The sequence below is a fragment of the Mobula hypostoma genome, chromosome 4 (assembly GCF_963921235.1).
Source record: "Mobula hypostoma chromosome 4, sMobHyp1.1, whole genome shotgun sequence".
In the NCBI taxonomy this organism is placed as follows: Eukaryota; Metazoa; Chordata; class Chondrichthyes; order Myliobatiformes; family Myliobatidae; genus Mobula; species Mobula hypostoma.
Window position 1 is genome coordinate 9,452,510 of NC_086100.1, and position 24,422 is coordinate 9,476,931.

The 24,422-nt window shown below is 45.2% G+C and overlaps 1 protein-coding gene across 1 annotated transcript in view; it reads left to right on the forward strand.

Moving 5' to 3' along the window:
* The window catches only part of eif2b5 (eukaryotic translation initiation factor 2B, subunit 5 epsilon), a 102,238-nt gene extending 80,649 nt beyond the window's left edge, over positions 1–21,589 (forward strand). The window contains exons 14-16 of the mRNA XM_063045298.1: positions 7,259–7,384; positions 16,003–16,113; positions 20,328–21,589. Coding sequence (XP_062901368.1) covers positions 7,259–7,384; positions 16,003–16,113; positions 20,328–20,390 — 300 coding nt within the window. The 3' untranslated portion in view covers positions 20,391–21,589. The remainder of the gene's footprint in view (positions 1–7,258; positions 7,385–16,002; positions 16,114–20,327) is intronic.
* Positions 21,590–24,422: the final 2,833 nt, after the last annotated feature.

The window sequence follows — 24,422 nt, forward strand, 5'->3', positions numbered from 1 at the left end:
TAAATCAGTTGTCCAGGTTCGCTCTGCCATTGTAGCATTGTGAATAATTTGTAGTCTTTCTGGAGATGAGGACTTAATGATCTGATTAGGACTTACTATGAGGAAGGTTTAATTTTTTTTATCTGTAGAGTAGGTGGTGATGTCCTTCCAACGTTGTTGCTGAGGTGTTAACGATTGCTAACTGATATTATTTGTTTCCTCAGGAGTCTTTCTGCTCCATAACAAGGTTTCGCACTATTAGTCCTAAAGGCTGAAGGCAGATTATAGACAATAGGTGCAGGAGTAGGCCATTTGGCCCTTTGAGCCAGCACCGCCATTCACTGTGATCATGGCTGATCATCCACAATCAGTATCCAGCTCCTGCCTTATCCCCATAACCTTTGATTCCACTATCTTTAAGAGCTCTATCCATCTCTTTTTTGAAAGCATCCAGAGACTTGGCCTCCACAGCCTTCTGGGGCAGAGCATTCCATATATCCACCACTCTCTGGGTGAAAAAGTTTTTCCTCAACTCTGTTCTAAATGGCCTACCCCTAATTCTTAAACTGTGGCTCACCCATCAGCGGGAACATGCTTCCTGCCTGCAGCGTGTCCAATCCCTTAATAATCTTATATGCTTCAATAAGATCCCATCTCAGCCTTCTAAGTTGCAGAGTATACAAGCCCAGTCGCTCCAATCTTTCGACATATGACAGTCCCGCCATCCCAGGAATTAACTTTGTGAACCTATGCTGCACCTAAGGTAGATGGAGGGTTAGGAAGTGCTGAGGAAGCAACGCCATTACAGCAGGTCTTATGAAGGAGTTTCAGCAACCATCTAGTGATAAATCATAGAATACTAAAGCAGAAAAGAGGGCCATTCAGCCCATCTAATCTGAATCATTATTCTGCCTAGTCCCATTGAACTGTACTGTACCATAGATCTTCAGCAGTCAGTATTGGGACCTCTACTTCTCACATAGTCTGCCACTGATTTGGATAATGGAATTGATGGCTTTGTGGCAAAGCGTGCGGCTGGTACAAAGATAGGTGGAGGGGTAGGAAGTGCAGAGGAAGCAACGCCATTACAGCATGTCTTAGATGGGAAGAATGAGCAAAAAAAATGGCAGATGGTATACAGTGTTGGGAAATATATGAATATGCATTTTGGTAAAAGGAATAATAGTATGGACTATTGTTTAAATTAGGAGGTTTAAACATCAGAGGTGCAGAGGGACTTAGGAGTCCTCATGCAAGACTCCCACAAGGTTAATTTACAGGTTAAGCCTGTGGTAAAGAGGCAAATGCAATGTTGGCATTTATTTCAAGGGGAATAGAATATAAAAGCAGGGAAATAATGCTGATGCTTTATAAGACACTAGTCAAGCTGCACGTGGAGTATTGTCTATGGTTTTGGACTCCATATCTCAGAATGGATGTGTTGTCATTGGAGAGAGTCCAGAGGAGGTTCACAAGGATGATTCCATAAAACAGTATACATAGGAGAAGAATTGGTCCATTTGGCTCATTGAGTTTGCTCCACCATTCAATCATGTCTGAATCTCTTTTCCTCTCCTTAGCCCCACTCCCCAGCCTTCTCCCTGTAACCTTTGATGCCATGTCCAATCAAGCTCTGCCAAAAACCCAATGACTTGTCCTCCACAGCTGCCTGAGGTAGCAAATTCCACAAATTCACCACCCTCTGGCTAAATAAATTTCTCTGTTTCTCTGTTTTAAATGCACACCCCTCTGTCCTGAGGCTGTGTCCTCTTGTCCTAGACTCCCCCACCAAGGGAAACATCCTTTCCACATTTACTCTGTCCAGGCCTTTCAACATTTGAAAGGTTTCAATGAGATGCCCCTTCATTCTTCCAAAGTGCAGCAAGTACTGACCCAGAGCGAGCAAACGTTCCTTGCATGATAACCCTTTCATTCCCAGAATCATCCTTGTGAACCTCCTGGACCCTCTTTGATGCCAGCATATCTCTTCTTAGTTGAGAAGCCTAAAACTGTTCAGTTCTCAAGGTGAGGCCTCACCACTGCCTTATAAAGCCTCAGCAATCACATCAATGCTCTTGTATTCTATACCTCTTGAAATGAATGCTAACATTGCATTTGCCGCCTTCACCACAGACTCTAATTGCAAGTTAACCTTTAGGGTGTTCTGCACAAGAATTCCCAAGTCCCATTGCACCTCTGATTTTTGGATTTTCTTCCCATTTAGAAAATATTTATTTCCACTCCCAAAGTGCATGACCATGCATTTTCTGGGAATGAAGGGGTTAACATATGAGGTTTATTTGGCAGTTTTGGGCCTATACTCACTGGAATTTAGAAGAATGCAGGGGATTGGGTGGATCTGATTGAAACATACCGAATGTTGAAAGGACTAGATTGGGGGGATGTGGAGAGGATGTTTCCTGTGGTGGGGGTATCCAGAAGTTTGAGGGGCTACTTTTTGAAACAGATGTAAGGAGGAATTTTTTTTTTACCACACAGTATTGAATCATTGGAATGCCCGGCCACATACCGCGGTGGAGGCCAAGTCTTTGGGTATATGAGGAAAATAAGATGGCACCGGTAACTGTCGACTCTGCGTGTGCTCTCACGAGCAAACTGCCCTGTACACTATCCTATACCAGAGAAACCCTTCTAAACCTCCAATCTGCTACATCTAGCAAGATCAACAACACCCTGGCGAAGCTACTGACCCAGCTGGAGACCACCGCGCCAGAACTGCTTAAACTCCGGACCACACCTGGACCCCACCAGTGAGGCCTGGTCCGAGGCCCCCCACGTTCCCGGAGACCTGCGGTCTGCTACCGTGCCAGAGCGCTTGGAGACACAGCCCATTCCGAGAGCATCTCCAGAGCAGACGACCACACAGAAGTGACGGCGGAGACCTCAAGGTGCCCCAGATGTTTCCCCGGAGCGACCAACGTAAAGCCCTGTTGGTGGATATCCACAGCTGCCGGAAGTGAGGCCCCCACCACCGACCTCGGAAGTTGAGGGCTCGGTTGGAGTGGAGGCCTCTGCAGCCATGACTCAGTTTACAGACTTGTTTCAGCCAGGAGCCCGGCCCTCCAGGATTAAGTGTCGGCTTCAGGGCCTGACCCAATCAACAGCCCGGGCCCCCCCGGCAGCTGGAAATGGTAGCAGAACCTCCCTCGTCACTCGGCCCAACCCGGAGCGCCTGACGACACGACCCACCAATTGATCTCCGCAGGACGCGTCCACCAACCTCAAAGAGCTGACAACAGCACACTGCATCGATGGAAACCTGGAAAGATGCACTACTTACTGAGGAAGTGTGGGAAAAGGGCTGGGCTGCTGGTCAGATTGAAGCTGAGGGGCTTCAGGGTCCCTGTGCCCACCATCCTACCAGCTAATGTGCAAGCCATAGAGAACAAGGTGGATGATCTTAAAGGGAGACTCACCTACTGCAGGGAGATGCAGAACTGCTGTGTATTCTGTTTCACCGAGACCTGGCTCTCCCCTGCCACCCCTGACTGTGCCATCCGACCAGAGGGATTTTCAATCCATCGGATGGACCGCAAGGCGTCTTCAGACAAGACGAGGGGAGATGGTATCTACCTACTGATCAACACTGCATGGTGCTCAGACACAGTGGCACTGACAAGCTCCTTCAGCCTGGACCTGGAACACCCTGTCAGTGAAGTGTTGTCCCTAATATCTGCCACAGGAATTCACCTCGGTCGTACTGACGGCGGTCTACATTTCACCCCCAAGGCGGACATAGAGTGTGCTTTGAACATACTGTATGCCAACATCAGTGAACTTGAGACCAGGTATCCGGAGGCTTTGCTCATTACAGCTGGGGACTTTAACCAGGCCAACCTCAGAAAGGTGCTGCCAAAGTTATACCAACATGTCTCCTGCCCCACTAGAGGCCCGAATATACTTGACCACTGCTACACAGCAGTCAAGGATGCCTACCGTTCCGTCCCACGACCTCATTTCGGAAAATCGGACCATCAGGCCGTACTCCTCCTCCCGGCTTACAAACAGAAACTGAAGCGGGAGGTCACAGTGTCAAAAGTAGTGTCGCGTTGGACGGAGGAGACGGATGAGATCCTCCGTGACTGCTTTGAATCGGTGGACTGGTTAGTATTCAAGGACTCGGCAGCTAACCTCGATGGGCATGCCTCAGCTGTCACAGACTTTATTTGGAAATGCACGGAGGACTGTGTGTCTCGCAAGACGATCAGGGTATTCCCCGAGCAGAAACCTTGGATGAATTATGAAGTCAAGTCCCTTTTGAAAGCTAGAGCTGCGACTTTTAGGTCTGGGGATACCAGTTGCTACACGGAATCCAGGCATGAACTCCGGAAAGCCATTAAGGGTGCCAAGAGGCAATATCAAGCCAAGTCCGAAGCCCAGGCTAACCAGAGGGATGCCAGTAGACTATGGCAGGGTCTAAATGAGGTCACTGGGCGCAAAGTAAAGGCTGGGAATATCAATAACTGTGGCACTTCTCTTCCTGATGAACTTAACGTATTCTACGCAAGATTCGAACAGAAGAGGAGCGTCCCACACCCTCCGGATGAACCAGACCTGGTGGCATCGAGATTCATCGTCACCGAGGAGGACGTTAGAAGGGCCTTCCTGAAGATAAATCCGAGGAAGGCGACGGGCCCAGACGGCGTCCCGGGGCAGGTTCTCTGGGCCTGTGCAAGCGAGCTAGCTGGAGTGTTTGCTGACATCCTCAGCTGCTCCTTGCTTCAGTCTAAGATCCCCTTGTGTTTTAAGAAGGCAACGATAATCCCAGTGCCGAAGAAGAGCAAGGTGGCATGCCTGAATGACTATCGACCTGTGGCTCTGACATCAATTGCTATGAAGTGCTTCGAGTGATTGGTTATTTCACACATCAACCACAGCCTACCGGTCAACCTCAACACTTCGCAATTCGCCTTCCGGAGCAACAGGTCAACGGCAGATGCCATCTCTCTGGCCCTACATTCCTCAGAACACCTGGAGAATAAAGACGCATACGTAAGGCTCCTTTTCATTGACTACAGCTCTGCCTTTAATACCATCATTCCAAATAAACTGATTCCTAAGCTCTGGAACCTGGGCCTTAGCACTCAGATCTGCAGCTGGATCTTCAACTTCCTCACAGACAGGACCCAGGCTGTAAAAATAGGGGACAAGCTCTCCTCTACAATCACTCTGAGCACCGGTGCCCCACAAGGCTCTGTACTCAGACCCCAGCTGTACTCACTGTACATCCATGATTGTGTAGCCAAGTTTCCATCGAACTCGGTATATAAGTTTGCTGATGACACAACAATTGTAGGCCGTATCTCGGGTAATGATGAGTTTGAGTACAGAGAGGAAATTAAGAACTTGGTGGCATGGTGTGAAGACAATAACCTATCCCTCAACGTCAGCAAGACGAAGGAATTGGTTGTTGACTTCAGAAGGAGTAGCGGACCGCTGGACCCAATTTACATTGGTGGTGCGCAAGTGGAACAGGTCAAAAGCTTTAAGTTCCTCAGGGTCAATATCACAAATGACCTGACTTGGTCCAACCAAGCAGAGTCCACTGCCAAGAAGGCCCACCAGCGCCTTTACTTCCTGAGAAAACTAAAGAAATTTGGCCTGTCCCCTGAAACCCTCACTAATGTTTATAGATGCACCGTAGAAAGCATTCTTCTAGGGTACATCACAACCTGGTATGGAAGTTGTCCTGTCCAAGACCGGAAGAAGCTGCAGAAGATCGTGAACACGTGCAGCACATCACACAAACCAATCTAATGTCCTTGGACTCACTTTACACCGTACGCTGTCGGAGCAGTGCTGCCAGGATAATCAAGGACACAACCCACCCAGCCAACACACTTTACGTCCCTCTTCCCTCCAGGAGAAGGCTCAGGAACTTGAAGACTCGTACGGCCAGATTTGGGAACAGCTTCTTTCCAACTGTGATAAGATTGCTGAACGGATCCTGACCCGGATCTGGGCCGTACTCTCCAAATATCCGGATCTGCATCTCAGTTTTTTTGCACTACCTTACTTTACATTTTTATATTTTCTATTTATGATTTATAATTTAAGTTTTTAATATTTACTATCGATTTGTAATCCAGGAAGCGGGAAGCGCAGAATCAAATATCGCTATGATGATTGTACGTTCTAGTATCAATTGTTTGGCAACAATAAAGTATATGGTAAAAGTAAGTATATTTAAGGTGGAATTTGGTTCCTTGGGGTCAATATCACAATGCACCGTAGAAAACATTCTTCTAGGGTGCTTCACAACCTGGTATGGAAGTTGTCCTGTCCAAGACCGGAAGAAGCTGCAGAAGATCGTGAACACAGCGCAGCACATCACACAAACCAATCTTCCGTCCTTGGACTCACTTTACACCGCACGCTGTCAGAGCAGTGCTGCCAGGATAATCAAGGACACGACCTGCCCAGCCAACACACTTTTCGTCCCTCTTCCCTCCGGGAGAAGGCTCAGGAGCTTTAAGATTCGTACGACCAGATTTGGGAACAGCTTCTTTCCAACTGTGCTAAGACTGCTGAACGGATCCTGACCCGGATCTGGGCCGTACCCTCCAGATATCCGGACCTGCATCTCAGTTTTTTTGCACTACCTTACTTTACATTTTTATATTTTCTATTTATGATTTATAATTTAAAATTTTTAATATTTACTATCAATTTGTAATCCAGGGAGTGCAAAGCGTAGAGTCAAATATCGCTGTGATGATTGTATGCTCTAGTATCACTTGTTTGGCGACAATAAAGTAAAGTAGTTTCCTGGTCAGTCAGGGCACCAAAGGACATGGCGAGACAGCAGATGTATGGGGTTGAGTGGGATCAGGGATCAGCCATGATGGAATGGCAGAGCAAACTTGATGGGCTGAATGGCCTAATTCTGTTTCTCTGTATTATGGTCTAAAATAAGCCAATGTTGTCCAAACACAAGGGATTCTGCAGATGAACAAAACCTACAAAAAATGGAGGAACTCAGCAGGTCAGACAGCATTCACAGAAGGAAATAAACAGTTAACATTTCGGGCCAAGACCCTTCATCTGTACCGGTGAAGGGTTTCAGCTCGAAACACTAGTTCTTTGTACCCCTCCACAGATGCTGCTTGACCTGAATTTCTCCAGTATTTTTTGTATGTTGCTTGGTTTACTGGGTACCACTGGTTCCTTTGGTGATAACAGCTAAAATTCAAGCTACCAACTGCATGCACAGTGCAAGCAGGACAGATGACGTTTTGATTCATTTCTCTCATTTCAGCTTTTGAAGAAGTGGTCCCAGGTGTTTAAGAACTACATCAAGCGGGCCATTGATCATCAGAATTGCTTGGCTGCTATCGAGGAGTTTTTTATCGAACACGAGGCACTGTGGTCTGTTATCGTCAAGGTATGGTCTACTTCAAATTTGTTGTTTATTTGCTAACTGATCCAATGTTCTGTAGGCTGGTTGAGCAATCTGCAAGGTGCCTCTCCGCGTGCACTGCTGGAGAGGGCAGAGAGAAACTAGAAACAGCAGGAAGAGATGGATAGGACTATGAGGGACTAGAGATGAAGGTGATGGGAACACGAGTGAGGAAGCTGGACTTGGGAATGCTTACCATCTGATTCAGATTTAGCCAGTTCTTGAAAAATCATTACTAATGCCTCGACAGTCTCTTCAGCTACCTCCTTCAGAACCTTGGGGTGTAGTCCATCTGATCTAGGTGACTTAACTACATATCTTAAGACTTTCAGCTTCCCAAGCACCATTTCCTTAGCAATAGCGATTGCACTCACTTCTAACCCCTGACACACTCAAATTTCTGGTATGTTAACAATGTCTTCCACAGTGAAGACTGATGCAAAATACTACTAAGTTTGCCCACTATTTCTTTCTCTTCCATTACTACCTCCCTAACAAAATTTTCCAGTGGTTCGATATCCACCCTTGCCTCTTTTACTTTATATATCTGAGAACATTTTTGGTATCCTATATTACTGGCTTGCCTTCATATTTTATCTTTTCGCTCCTTATCGCTGTTGGTTTTAAAACCTTCCCAATCCTCTAACTTCTCACTTATTTTTGCTATATTATATGCCCTCTCATTTGCTTTTATTCCATCTTTCACTTCCCTTGTCAGCCACATTTGCCTCACTGTCCCTTTAGAATACTGCTACCTGTTTGGGATGAACTAATCCTGCGTCTTCCAAATTACTCCCAGGAACTCCAGCCACTGTTGTTCTGGTGTCATCCCTGCTAACGTCCCTTTCCAATCAACTTTACCCAGCTCCGCTCTCACGTCTCTGTAATATCGATACATCCAATATTTGTTGCTGGGGAATTCTATGATATTATAATCATTGCCTCGAAAGACTCCCTTTACCATAAATCAGGTGCATTATACAACAGAACTGACTTTTCCTCAGTGGGCTTGACCACAAACTGCCCTAAAAAGCCATCTGAAAGGTGTTCTACAAATTCCTTCTCTTGGGATTCAGCACCAACCTGATTTTTCCAATTTGTCTACATATCAGGACTCCCCCACGACATTGTCCTTTTTACATGCCTTTTCTGTCTCTTGTAATTTGTACCGCACATCCTGGCTACTGTTCAGAGGCCTGTATGTAACTCCCATCGGGGTCTTTCTACCTTTGCAGTTTTGTAACTCTATCCATAAAGGTTCTACATCTTCTGATTCTATAGCACTTCTGTACAAGGATTTGATTAAACATTTCAATTCCCATTCCCATTCCCATTCTGACTTGATCGTCCTTGGCACCCCCCCCCCCCCCCGTGCCAAGATGAGACCACCCTCAGGGTGGAGGAGCATATCTTATGTTCCATCTGGGTTGCCTCCAACCTGATGGCATGAATTTCCCCTTCCAGTAAACAAATTCCACCCCCCCCCAAACTACTATTACTACCCACTCTGACCTTTTATACCTCTTCTGACTTGCCTATTACTTCCTCCTGGGTCCCCTCCTTCCCTTTCACCCGTAGTCCACTCTCTTCTCCTATCAGACTCCTTCTTCTCCATCCCTTGACCTATCACCTTCCAGCTAGTCCTCCTTCCCCTCCCCCCACCTTTCTATTCTGGCATCTTCCCCCTTCCTTAGTCATGAAGCGGGGTCTTGGCCCAAAATGTCCACAGTCTGTTCATTTTCACAGATGATTCCTGACTTGCTGAGTTCCTCCAGCATTTTGTACGTTGCTAAGGATTTGATATACCATTTTTTTTTAACCAACAGAGCCACCCCAACCTCTCTGCCAGCCCCCATTTGTATCTTTAGATGTTAAGCTCCCGCCTGTGATCTTTCAGCCACAACACTGTGATGCCTACATCATACCTGCCAATTTCTAATGGCACTGCAAGATCATCTACCTTCTTCCTTATACTGCATGCATTCAAATATAACACCTGCAGTCCTGTACTCGTCACACTTTTCAATTTTGTTTCCATGTTGCCTTAAGTTAAGTTCTTATCCCTTTCTGAACTTTTTGTCTTTATTCTGTTCTTTATTACGAAGACTTGCAAGCCAGTTTGTTCTTTGCTTTGGCACTTCTCATTGTTGCCCCTTGGGAGTGTTGTTAACAGCTTGTGACCTGCCTCACAATGTACTAATTCATCTTAAAAAAAATTACAGAGCTTTACTGTTGAAAACATGCCTTGAGCTATCAAATTCTACTGTCAGCCTATTAAAACTTTTGAGAATTACTCAGCAGGCCAAGCAACATCTTTGGAAGGAGAAACGGTTAATGTTTCATGTTAGCAGCCTGAACCATTCAGACTTGCAATGTGATTCCGAGGAACCCAGCCATTTCTTGTGGCCTGCCTGGAGAAAATGCATGGAGTTTCCCTTCCAGGATATCGAGAAATGTCCTCCTTCACAGAATGGTGTTTCCCTTCCTCCACCAGTGATCCTGCCCTCGCCCACATCTACTCCATTCCCAAGATATCTGCACTCTCTATTTTCCTGCCGCCTTTACAGGGATAGAGTTCCTCTTGTCCTCAGCTACCACCCCATGAGCCTCTGCATCCAACACATCATTCTCCACAACTTTCGCCTTCTTCAATAGGATCCTACCACCAAACACACCCTTATCTCACCCCCCCCCCACCCTCTACTTTCTGCACTCTGTAATTTTCTTACCCATTCAGCCCTCCCCACTAATCAACTTCCTGGCACATATCTCTGCAAGTGACAGAAATTCTACACTTGCCTATTCACCATCTCCCTCACCTCCATTCAGGGCTGCAAACAGTCCTTCCGGGTGAGGCAATATTTCACCTGCAAATCTGTTGTGGTGGTTTATTGTATCTGGTGCTCCTGATGTGGCCTGCTCTTCATTGGTGACACCCAACATAAGTTGGGGGATCACTTTGATCACCACCACTCCATCCACCAAGAGCAGCATTTCCTGGTGGCCAACCATTTTAATTCCTATACCCATTCCCATTCCAACACGTTGGTCCAGGCCTCCTATACCGCCACGATGAGACCACACTCAGGTTGGAGGACAACACTGCATATTCCATCTCGATAGCCTCTAACCTGATGGCCTGAAGATTGATTTATTCAGCTCCAGGCAACTTCCCCCCCCCCCCTCTTCAATTCCCCACTCTGCCCCGACACCTTTTGCTCACTTGCCTGCCACCTCCCCTGGTGCCCGTTCTCCCCTTGCCTTTCTCCCATGTCCACTCTCCTCTCCTATCAGATTCCTTCTTCTCCAGACCTTTGCCTTTTCCACCTATCACCTCCCAGCTTCATACCTTAACCCACCCTCCCCTATCCACATGGCTTTTCCTACCACCCGCCAGTTTGTACTCCTTCTCCTGCCCCCCAGCTTATTCTGGCTTTTTGCTCTTCCTTTCCAGTCCTGTTGAAGGACCTCGGCCCGAAATGTTGACTGTTTATTCATTTACATAGATGCTGCATGACCTGCTGTCTTCCTCCAGCATTTGATGTGTGTGGCTGTGGATTTCCAGCATCTTGTGTTTGGAATTTCCTGGTCTCTCCCTGCTGCTTCGCATCGTTTGAGTTTGGGTGGAGCATCTTAAGGAGGTGAAGCAGTCTCCTGAACAGCGCTTGGTAAAGCCGGCGGTGCATCCTCTGGGGCGGGGGTGGGGATGAGGAGAGGAAGTTGTTAAAAGAGGAAAAATAAACATGAAAACAAACTAACTTTGAGCGTGTGAAAAGTCTCAACTGTGCTGTTTTAAAAAACCTAGCCTGTGCCTGTTGAGAACTTTATTCCATAGAACATAGAAGGTTAAGAGGAGAATTTGGTAGAGATATACAAAATTATGAGGGGTGCAGACAGGGATCAAGAGTGAGTTGTAGAGTCCTTGAAAGTGAGCCCAAAGGTTATGGAATCAGTTCAGTGTTGGGGTGAGTGAAGTTGAATGAAGTTATCCCCTCTGGTTCAAAAGCCTGCTGGTTGATGGGTAATAACTGTTCCTGAACCTGGTGGTGTTGGATCTGAGGCTCCTGTGCTTCCTGTCTGATGGCAGCAGAGAGAAGAGAGCATGGCCTGGGTGGTGAAGGTCCTTGATAATTGTTGCTGCTTTCCTGCAACAGCTCTCCACGTAGATGTGCTCAGTGGTGGAAGAGGATTTTGTTCGTGATGGGCCGGGCAGTATGCACTACGTTTTGTATGCTTTTCCGTTCAAGCGTATTGGTGTTTCCATACCAGGCTATGGTGCAAGCAGTCAGTATACTCTCCACCACGTACCTATAGAAGTTTGTCAAAGTTTTAGATGTCATGCCAAAACTTTGCATACTTCTGTGATACTATTGCACCTGCTTCAACCACTTCCACTGGCAGCTCATTCCATATATTCACCATCTCTTGTGTGTAAAAAGTTGTCCCCCAGGGTTGTTTTTAAATTATTCCCTTCTTAGCCTAAACCTTTGCCTTTTAGTTTTAGACTTGCCTTCACTGAAGAATAGACTGTGGTCGTTACCTATTAAACACTTCAATAAGGTTGCCCCTCATTCTCCTACATTCCAAGACCTTGCCTGGCCAACCTCTCCCTATAACTCCGGTCCTCCAGCCCAGCAACATCATCGCAAATCTTCTCTGCACTCTTTCCACTTTAACCATGTCTTTCCTAAAACCAAAACTCTACACAGTACCCCAACTGCAGCTTCATCAACAACTTATGGTGATTTTCACATTAGTGCTTGTGGGATATCTCCAAGGTGCCTGGAATTGATACCTAGAATGTTTAAATTCACTTGGCAGTGAAGGCGAGAAGCTTAATAGCAGTGCAGCAAGTGGGGAGGGAAATATAGAGGATACACTAAGCAAGAACAGTGGGCTGGGCAGGTTAGGGAGCTCTGGAAGGCTGTGAGGCTTATTTTATGGGAGGAGGAGGATAATAAGTCAGTCATGATAGAATGGCAGAGCGAATTTGATTGGCCAAATGGCCTAATTCTGTTCCTGTGTCTTATGGTCTTTATGTAAGGAGCCTCACAGGTAAGTCTTATAAGCTTAGAACATGGATTGGCACTAGTAATTATGGTTGACGGTTGTTGCAAAAACAACCTCACACACAGTGTCAGCTAAACCAAGGAATTGTGGACCATGAAGAGGAAGTCAGGAGAAAACACACCAGACCTCATCGAGGGTTAGGTGGTAGAAACGGTGAGCAGTTTCAAGTTCTTAGCCATCAGCATCTTGAAGGATTATCCTGGCCCAACAGTGAGACAATTAGGAAGAAGGCATGCCAACCGCTCTCCTTCATAAGGAATTTGAGAAGGTTTCCTATCACCAAAAACTTAGATATTTCTTTAGATGTACAGTGCATCACAGTCCGGTGTGTGGACTGCAATGCACAGGATCACAAGAGGCTGCAGAGGGTTGTAGACTCAGGCAGTGGTCACAACTCTCTCACCACTGAGGACATCTTCAAGAAGCAGTGCCTCATGAAAGCAGCATCCATCACTAAGGACTCTCACCATTTAAAACATGCCATCATCTCGTTGCATCAGGGCAGAGCTACATGAACCTGAAGACTCCCACTCAATGATTCAGAAAAGTCATCCTTTCTCTCTGCCATCTGATTTCTGAATGGTCCAGAAGCACTGCCTTGTTATTCCTTTTTCTACACTATGTTTATTTCTGTAATTTCATAGCAACTTTGTCCTTGTGCTGTTCTGCTGCTGCAAAGCAACACATTTCACATCATGAAAAGCCATTGATAATACACCTCATTCTCATTCCAATATTCCATTCACAGAGGCACAGGAGAGACTAGCAATTTAATACTCCAAAACACAAAAAGTTCAAACCTGATGAAAAGGCAAAAGAGGAGAGAGATTAGGGAGAACCAAACAGCAGCATTTAAGCAACTGATGAACAAGGCATATGTTTAGAAATTATGTATAAGAGAGGAGCAATCACTCCTCTGGGGATATACTATGGGTCTCCCAATAAGTCAGTATGATATTGACAATGCAAGGGGCAGAATTTGTTAGGTGACCTACCAGATACTGAAAGGCCCGGATAGAGTAGATGTGGAGAAGTTGCTTCCATTAATAGGAAAGTCTACGATCTGAGGCCACAGCCTCAACAAAGTGGGGGGGGGGGGGGGCTTTAGAATAGAAATGAGGTGGAATTTTTTCAGCAGAGGGTAATGAATCTTTGAAATTCATTGCCACAGAGGGGGGTGGCGGCTATATCATTGGGTGCCTTTAAGGCAGAGATTGATACGTTCTTGATTGATCTTGAGATAAAATTGGTCATGATTGAATGGCAGAATAAACTCGATGGGCTGAAGGGCCGAATTTTCCTATATCTTATGGAACTGAAACTGGGGGGTAGATGTCAAGGTGTTAATGGGTTGCATTTTGGCTGCAGTGACCATAATTGTGCGAGTTATGAAAAGTGATGAGGTCGGTCCATGGGGATAAGGGTCAGTTTGTGTTGTATGACCTCAAGGCTAAAATAATTGTATTAGGTCATGAATTCCTCCAGGAACGTTCTATCAGGAGCTTATGTAAAGATAAAAAGAAAGGCAAAATCTGAACCAAGGGTTGGAAGACCTCAAAAGATCTCACATCAAGACATGTAATTCAGCAATTACATGTAGCAAGTTCAGAATCAGGTTTAATATCACTGACATGTATTGTGACATTTGTTTTGTGGCAGCAGTACATTGCAATACATAAAAATATAAATTGTGATAAGAAATACTTTTTTTAAATTAATTAAATATGTAGTGCAAAATGAAGAAAAGATACTGAGGTAGTGTACATGGGTTCATTGTCCATTCAGAAATCTGATGGCAGAGGGGGAAGAAACTGTTCCTAAACGTTGAGTGTGTGCATCTCCTACTTGATAGTAACAATGAGAGAGGGCTTGGCCTGGGTAATAGGGGTCCTTAATGATGGATACCACCTTGAGACATCGCCTTTTGAAGCTGCCCTTCATGGCAGAAAGGCTGGTGCCCACAATGGAGGTACCAGCTGAGTTTTCAGCTTTCTGCAGGTCTTGAAATGAAGGAGGACCAATCTCAATAGTAAGAGACAAGCTGACGAAATTAGATTGGGAGCAGATGCTTGCAGGTAAAACAACAGCTGATATGTAGGAGTCTTTTGGAAGAAAGTTGGTAAGGCTTCAGAAGCCAGCCTGTTCCAGTAAAGATGAAAGGCAAAGATGACAAGATTAGGGCACCTTGGATATTAAAGATTTACTTAAGGAGTGAAAAAAAGTCAGGTACAGACAACTGGAAATAAGGAGTCTTGAGCGATATAGAGTATGTAGGATTCAAAGAATCAAAGTACCTTTATTATCAAAGAATGTATAAATTATACAACCCTGAGATTCATCTGCTTACAGGCAGCCACAAAGCAAGAAACCTTGAAAGAACCCAATTTAAAAAAGGCTAACACCCAATGTGCAGAGAAAGAGAGGGAGGAAAAAAAACACAAATCATGTAATCAGTAAAAGCAAGCAACAGCATTCCAAACCAAATTGAGTCCATTGACCTGGAGCAGGTCCATAGCCTCAGTCTTGGTTCATCACACAGCAGTCTCGCAGCCTTATCGCCATGGAGAGGGGAGTAAACGTCATGGAAGAGCAATCAGAATCAGCCTGACTTTCGCCTCCAGCCCCGACATCCTGCCTTTTGTCTTAAGAAAGAATTAGGAAGATCTTAAAGAATTTCAAATGTCAAGTGGGTTAAAGAAGGATCCCAAGACAATTCATAAGCGTACTGATGTTAAAACACCTGTTTCTGTGTTGAATGTTTCTTGTATTTTAAAATTTTATAATTGAGCTGATGTTCCAATTTAAATTGGCAGCACTGTTGATCTACGAACCGTGAGGTAAGGTATGGACAACAGAGCTCTGGGGAAGTAAAATATTTTGCAGATTGTTTTGATTCAGTTAAAATCTTTAAAAGAAAAACTGCAGATGCTGGAAATAATTTTTTAAGAACTGAAAATGCTGGAAATACTCAGTAGGTCAGGCAGCACATGTAGCGAACCATTCAGGTTGAAGATTGTTTGTCAGAACTGGGGCAACAAAGTGTATTCTTAAACAGTTTTGATTAGCTTTATTTGTCACATGTACACCAAACATTCAGTGAGATGCATCAAATCAAATCAGTGAGGATTGTGCTGGGCAGCCTGCAAGTGTTGCCATGCTTCCAGTGCCAACGTAGCATGCCCACAACTGATTGACCCTAATCCATATGTTTTTGGAATGTGGGAGGAAACCCATGCAGTCATGGGGAGAATGTACAAACTCCTTACAGACAGTGGAGGGTCTCGAGCTCTGATCTTACAGCTGGCCCTGTAACAGCGTTATGCTATTGTGCTGCCCTGCTTGTTAAACTACAGGGACGTTGGTGTGGCTGGGATGACCATGGGGATAAGGTGTAACCAGGGTTACCTGGGCAGTGAATGATGGGAGCAGTTAAGCAGTAAGCAAAAGAACCTCAATTTATTTTTTTAAACTATAGGAACAGCAAAATTCAGAGCAGGAAGAGGTATTCTAAAGTTGTTCTGTTTGTGACTCAGGTGCTGATGACCCTGTACCAGCTGGAAGTGTTGGCAGAAGAGGCTGTTCTGCATTGGTTCTCTCAGACAGCACCAACAGAGAAAGCAAAACGGCTTCGAAAGCATCAGGGGGTGAGTGCGCACTGTGACACTTTACTTCTGCTTGATGAACAGTGCATTTGTTTATTGTTTGTTCTTTAGTTCTTGTGTACAATACTTAGACACACATATATATAGCTAGGGTGCCTAAGACTTTTGCACAGTATTGTAGATATTTTATATATTACACTGTACTTCTGCCGCAAAAAACACCAAATTTCATGACACATGAGTGATGATAAACCTGATTTATCTTTTTTTTTGTGAACTGAAAATGGGAAAGGGGCAAGGAGAGGGAGAAGGGGAAGGGATCAGGAGGCACCTAAGAGACATTCTGTAATGATCATTAAACCAACTGTTCGCAATCAAATGATCTTGCCTGGTGTCTCAGGGCTGGGTGTGTCTGCACCCACCCCACCCCATCCCCCCAGCACACCTTCTCTGTCACCTGCCCCAAACCTCCCGTGATGCTCCACCCTCACCATCCCCAACATTCTTTCCTCCCGCCAGCTGTACAAACTCGCTCTCAGTTGCTTGTTGACAAATAGAGTACTGTGCTAAATTCTTCGGCTCCCGAGCTGCAAGTATGAGTCTAAGACTCTTGCTCAGTACTGTATTTATTTAGAGATACAGTGTGGCACGGGCCTTCTGTCCCAGCAGTCCATCTATTTCACCCTGGCCTATTCACAGGACAGTTTCAATGACCAATTAACCTTCTTAACTCAGATTTATCAGAACTGAAATCGGAACTCTGGAACGACCGACCTGTAATAGTATTGCACTAATCACTACGCTACAGTGGCGCCAAGCCATTCGGTCCACAGTCTAATGGGTACCCACCCACGTTAATCCCAACTTCCAGCAATTGGCCCAGAGCCTACCTGGGTATTTAAATACTGTCCAGGTTTTACATCTTATTTACTGAAATATAGTGAAAAGGTTTTGTTTTGCATGCCATCCAGATGCATCACACCTGCATAATTACATGGAAGCTGTAAAAGGAAATCAGAATGCAGAACATAGTGTTGCAGTCACAGAGAAAGTGCGGTGTGTGGAAACAAAAGCCGGGGTTTTCCACACAAGATAAAAGAGTGCTTTCAGACTCAGGGGTTGCCAAATGACTTGGTGGTGCTCCTGTTACACACACACCAGCTCAATCTGCTAATCATAGTTGGATTGACCACACCTAAATGGCAGAGCAGACTTGATAGACCGAATCCTGCTCCGATAGAACATAGAATGGTATGTCTTTGTATGTGTTTGACCAACAAAGGCAAGCATACCATATGGCTTTTCAACCACCCTATCAACCTGTGCAGCCACTTTTGGGGAGCTATGAGCCCAGATCCTAAGGTCCCTCTGCTCATCAGCACTGTTAAGGATCTTGTTCTAAGCAGTGTACTGTCTCTTTACATTTGACCTACCAAGGTGCAACACTTCACATTTGGCCGGGTTAAACTCCACCTGCCATTTCTCGTCCATATCTACAACTGATCTACATCCTGAGGTATTTTTTGCCAGTCTTTTACAATATCCACAGCACCACCAATCTTTGTATCATCTGCAAACTTACTAACCCACCCACCGACATTTTCATCCAGGTCATTTCTATACATCCCAAAGAGTAGAGGTCCCAGTACAGATCTCTGTGTGAATTTTAGTAAGGTAGACCTCTAGTTTGAAGACAGACACTACCCTCTGTCTAATATGGACAAGCCAGTTCTCAATCCAAATAGCTAAATCACCATGAATTCCATTTACACAACATTTACGGCTCTACTTTCACAAATCACCCTCGTCACCTCATTAACAAAAACTCAAATCAAGTTAGTAAATTTCTATGATCTCATGGTTCCTGACAATAAGACATGGGAGAGAAACTGATCATCGGGCATTCTTTACTTGATGACCTTCACCCTTAGAGTCATATAACGTAGTGGTCTGTCTGTGCCGTCCATCAAGGTACCAGCACTTGCTCCATCGCTTCTGATTCCATTGCTCACCAGGGAACTTGCCCATTATGAGAGACTCTTACCTCCTTCAGATGTACTCCGGGGGGCAATCTAACTGGTTGCATCACCGTCTGGTACGGAGGGGCCACCACACAGGATCAGAAAGGGCTGCAAAAAGTTATAAACTCCCTAGCCACCCCAGCATCCTGGACTCCTTCAAAAGGCAATGCCTCAAAAAGGCAGCATCCAGCATTAAGAACCCCCTTCACTGAAGACGTGCCCTGTTCTCATTGCTACCATCAGGGAGGAGGTAGAGGAGCCTGGAGACACACACTCAATGTTTCAGGAACATTGCCATCTGATTTCTGAATGGACAATGAACCCATATACATTACCTCAATATTTTCCCTCATTTTTTGCACTACTTATTTAATTTTCATTTCTTATCGATGTGTATTGTCATTTATAATTTTTATTATGTATTGCAATGTACTGCTGCCACTAAACAACAAATGATACACAACATATGCCAGTGATATAAAATCTGACTTTCATTCTCCACCACCCACTCAGGCAGTATGTTCCAGATGCCAAACTCTCTCTCGGTGGAATAAGGTTCTGCTAATATGTTACCCCTAACATATACTGTCTCATTTTAAATAATTTTTAGGAAGTTTCTTCGATCTATGCCACTCATAACTTCCTGTATACTCTCAGTGGCTACTTTATTCGGTACTTCCTGTACCATGGGCTTTGAGTGTTTGTTCATGGTCTTCTGCTGCAGTAGTCCCTTCCACTTCCATATCAAGGCTTGACGTGCTGTGCGTTCAGAGATACTCTTCTGCACGTCACTGTTTTAATTTGTGGTTATCTGAGTTACTGTTGCCTTCCTGTCAGCTTGATCTGGCCATTTTTCTCTGACCTCTATCATTAACAAGATGTTTTCACCTACAGAACTGCCACTGCCCCTCACAGGGATCTTTTTTTTTGTTTTATCCACCATTCTCTGTAAACTGCAGAGAATATTATGCATGAAAATTTCTGTTTCTGAGATGCTCAAACCCTGTCAGAATCCACCTCAGCAAACAGCATGCAGAGGAAAATCTATCCAGTTTGTCTTAAACACTGAACTCTAAGCAGCATCCTGGTGAATCTTCTCTGCACCCTCTCCCATGCAGTCACATCCCTGCATGTGACCATCATGTAAGGTGGAATAAGACCCCATTCACTCAATCTCTCTTCTCCCTTCTTCCCATCGGGCAGAAGACATAAAAGTCTGAAAGTACATATCGTCAGGCTCAAGGCCAGCTTCTACCCTATTGAATGTTCCCCTATAGATGGACTCTAGCCTTCACAATCTACCTCGTTTTCGTCATGCACCTTCTCCATCCGCATCTTTTTCACCTTATTCTGCATTGTTATGTTTTGCCTTGTTCTACCTCAATACACTGTAATGTTCTGATCTGTATAGACAGTATGTAAGACAAGCAACACACACAAAAATGCTGGTGAACGCAGCAGGCCAGGGAGCATCTATAGGAAGAGGTACAGTTGACGTTTCGGGCCGGGACACTTCGTCAGGACTAACGAAGGGTCCTGGCCCAAAATGTCAACTGTACCTCTTCCTATAGATGCTATCTGGCCTGCTGCATTCACCAGCATTTTTTGTGTTGTGTTGCTTGAGTTTCCAGCATCTGCAGATTTCCTCGTGTCAGCCATGAAATAAAATTGATCTTGGGGCTAAGTTTAGATACAGCTGTCAGAATAACTATTAGTCCCCAGACAGTCCTTCCAGGTGAGACAACACTTCACTGGCAAGTCACTTCAAACCCATCTGGCTTCACCTATCATATTCCAGCCTGTACTCCTTACCCTCCCCACATCTTCTTATTCTGGCTTCTTCCCCCTTCCTTTCTGTCATGATGAAGAGTCTTGGCCCAAAATGTTGATCCTTTTTCCCTCTCCATAGGCCCTGCCTGACCTGCTCAGCTCCTCCAGCAGTTTGTGTGTGTTGCTCTGGATTTCCAGCAGCTGCAGAATCTCTTGTGCTTTAGCTATTAGTTCCACCCATTTTCTGGCCTCAGACAGATAATAGCCAGTGTGATCTCAAACAATAATGCCTGGCTGACAGTATGCAAGGTTGATGTTTATTCTGTGACCGTGTATATTGACTTAATCACTCTGGAACCGGGAAGGCTGACAACTGTGTACAGCAAACATCCTGTAAATGGCTGGGAATTGACGCACTGTGAGATTTGCATCATCGCATTTCATATTGTCTCCTTTGTTGCTCAGGTCCAGAGGTTCATCAAATGGCTAAAGGAGGCAGAGGAAGAATCGTCTGGGGGAGAGGACTGACCACTAGATCACATGCAGCACCGCTGTTGAACTGTTGGCTGACCTGAATCTCATTTAGTCTGTTATATAATTTTAAATGGAAGGAGTAAAAGAATTTATCAGATTGAAAGCTTTAATGGATGAGAATGGTCTCTTGCCTTTCGTGGCTCCTTTCAGTTTCTGAGCTATGAACGACCTTCAAAACCTGACGCCCTCCTTTCACGTACAGGAATTCTGCTTAAATTGCACCTTGGGCTCAAGGGGCCAATATCTCCCAAGGGTTAGGCCATAACACACAGAAGCAGAATTAGGCTATTCGTTCGTCATTTTTCTTAGCCCTCACAACCCCTTTCTCCTGCTGTCTCCCTGTAACCTCTGGTGCCCTTACTAATCAATAACCTATCAACCAACACTTTAAATATACCCAGTGACTTGGTATCCACAGCCTTATGTAGCAGTGAATTCCACAGACTCACCACACTGTGACTAAAGAATTCTTCTTCAACTCTCTTCTAAATGGACATCCTTCTGAAGGTGTGCCCCCTGGATCTAGACTCCCCCACTACAGGAAACATTCTCTCCACATCCACTCTCTGTAGGCCCTTGAGCTGTGAATTCCGTATGCCTTCTATATGGGGATTGTCTCAGTTCAGCACCTACTAGGCATGAGCAGAGAGTACATTGCTAATTCTCAGTCAGTGCCAAGTTGCAGCTTGCCGAGAGGAATCACGGAACGACTGATGGAGGGGTGGAAATGTGTCTGGACAGAATGAGGTCTTCCTTTGAACCTTGACTCAACTTGTCCCTCTTATGAAGTGTTTTCGACAGCGTTTGTGGAGCTTTGCTGTATCTGCGTTGGTAGCAACATAATGAGAGAACAGGAACCTGTACAGATAGTGTGAAAGTCAAACTCCATCGAACATGTATTGAGTATGGTAGGGCACCAGGGAGTGCAGCGGGGCAATGGAACTTAGGGTTACAAGTGCATAGATCATTGAAATAATAAAATTAGTTTACTACTACCTCATGTTCTGAGGTATAGTGGAAGAACTTGTCTTGCGTACAGTCCGTACAGGTCAATTCATTACAACAGTGCATTGAGTAGTACAAAGTGGGGAAAAAGAATGCAGGATGAAGTGTTACAGTACAGAGCAAGTGTAGTGCAGGTAGACAACAAGGTTCATGGTCACAAAGAGTAGATTATAAGATCCAGAGTCGCTCTCATCATTCTCGGGAACATTTGATAGTCTCATAAGTGTGGAATAGAAACTGTCCTTGAGGTGAGAGATGTTATCAGGCCTTTGTATCTTATACCTGAATAGAGAATCTCCAGGGTAGGTGCTGGAGTGGTTTAAAAAAAAGGCATTTAACATGCTAGCCTTCAGTCAGGGCACTGCGTTGCGATGTTCTGTTGGAATTGTATAAGTCATTGGTGAGACCACACTTGGAGTTTTGGTCACCCTGTTATAAGAAAGATGTGGTTGAACTGGAAAGATTACACAGAAGATTCACGAGGATGTTGCCAGGACTAGAGGGCCTGAATTATAGGGAAAGGTTGGCCAGTTTAGGTCCCTATTACTTGGAAATTTAGGAGAACAAAGGGCATCCTTATAGAAATTTTTAAAATTATGAGAGGCATAGATAATGTCTCCTAGTCTCCAAAACTAGGGGCATAAGTTTAGGGTGAGAAGGGCGGGGCAAAGTTTTCACCCAGAGTTTTGTCATTATATGGAATGAGCTGCCAGAGGAAGTGGTTGAGTCAGGTGCCGTAGTGTCCTTTAAGAAGCACGAGGACAGGTACGTGGAGGGTGGGGGGCTTAGGGGATATGAGTGAAAGCAGGAAATTGTGAGTAGCTGGGTAGGTGCCATGGTTAGCATGGGCTAGTTGGGCCGAAGGGACTACCGTACTGTGTTGTTCTGTACTATGAGTGTGTCTTGACTACATTATGTCAAACCCCAGAGACCTTGCGACTGGTTCCCATGAAAGCCTTCATTTCTTGTACTGACACCCCTCTCGGTAGTTCAGAAATAAATTGTGTGGTGATTCTGTGTGATTCTGGGTGGGGTTGCATTGAAAGTGGCCCTTTTCTTTACTGTAATGGCCCATCAGTAACGGAGGAATATAACAGAGAAGCAGACCTTTCAGCCCAACCCATCCATGCCAACCAAGTTGTCTACTTGAGCTAGTCCCATTTGCCTGCATTTGGTCCACATCCCTTTACACCAGGGATTCTCAACCTTTTTATGCCATGGACCAATAATATTAATCGAAGAGTCCGTGGACCCCAGGGTGGAAACCCCTGCTTAATCTTTCCTATAATTATGCCCACTTCTACATGTGCATATACCCACCACCCTCTGTATGAAAAAGCTTGCCTGTTGGGTTTCCCTGAAACCTTTCCTCTCTCACCTTAAATCTATGCCCACTATGCACTATGCTTGTTGTTGTGGGGGGGGGGGGGGAGGCTGTGATCATTTGCCTCATCTATGCCCCTCAAGATTTTATAATCCCTGACCATGGTAGCGTAGCACGAGCGTGATGTTAGTACAGCTCGGGCCGTTCCAGAGTTCAGAGTTCAATTCTGGCGCTGGGTCTCAGTACGTCCTCCCCATGGACTGCCTGGCTTTTCCCCTGGGTGCTCCAGTTTCCTCCCACAGTCCAAAGATGTACTGGGTAGGTTAACTGGTCATTGTAATTGTCCTGTGATTAGGTTAGGGTTAATCAGGGTTGCTGGAATGGGCTGGCGTAAAGGGCTGAAAGAGCCTGCTCTGCGCTGTATCGCTAAAATAAATAAAAAGTAAAAATGTAAGGTCACCCCTCAGCTTCCTTCACTTCAGGGATAAAACCCCCAGTCTCGCCATATAATTGAAGCCTTCAACATACTTGTGAATCTTCCGTGTATACAGAGGGAAAGGAATCACTAATAACTACAAGAGGTAAATAATTGCACCTCCCATCTACTGAGATAGTGGAAAACGATGTTGATGAAGGGTCACTCCCTTGACCCACAACTGTGTAGAGGCCACAGGTTTGAGAAGTCCTGTTGAATCAGCTGTTTGCTGAGTTAAATGAAGTTCAATCCCACTTGACTGCTGCACCTTGAAGTTTAAATGATCCACGTGGTCGGTGATTTGTTGCTGTGTCAGCTCCAGAGGGGTGGTCTTGTGGTCAGTGATCGACTGAAGGCGGCACCAAGACCCAGAGGGCTGGAGCTGGTCACTTTGTTTGTGGCTGAGATGCGCTGGATTACAATGCACTTAAATCCTCTGTTTCTGTACCCGTCTGTGAGTGTGGAACTCTCCAAGGATCCTCCAATCTGCAGAAGTTAGCAGCCTGTTCCGAAGCCTGCTCAAAATAAATGTTATTTAAGGAACTTGAAGACCGTTTGGACTTGGCTCAGTTATTTATTTTGACTTTTTTTTGGCAGCCATGTTTTATTGGCTCGCAGAGTTAAACCAGAGAAAACAATTTTTTTAACACACATTCATGAGGTGGTGGGAGTGTTGGTCAATGGCTGTGGTGGGATTGATGTGTGTGTCAACCAGATCCTGAAGCACTTGCCATTCTGATGTAGCCTTTAAGCAGATCAGATTTGTCCTCAAGAAGCAGAATTTCTCTGTGGGTAACCACTTCAGTTCCTGTCCTCATTCCCATTCCGACATGTCAGTCCCTGGCCTCTTCTGCCATGATGAGGGCACTCTCAGGTTGGGGGAGCAACACCTCATATACTGTCTAGGTAATCTCCAACCTGATGGCATGAACATCGTTTTCTCCAACTTCTGGTAATCTTTTGTTTCCACTCCTTCCCTCTGTTTCTATTCCCCACTCTGACCTCTTCTCACCTACCTATCATCTCCCCCTCCTTCCCTCCTTCCCTTTTTCCCATGGTCCACTCTCCACCTCTATCAGGTTTATTCTTCTCCAGCCCTTTGCCTTTTCCACGTCACCTCCCAGCTTCTTACTTCATCCCTTCATCCCCACTCACCTGACTTGTCCTTCCCTTTCCCTGCAGCTTTTTATTCTGGCATCTTCTCCCTTCCTTTCCAGTCCTG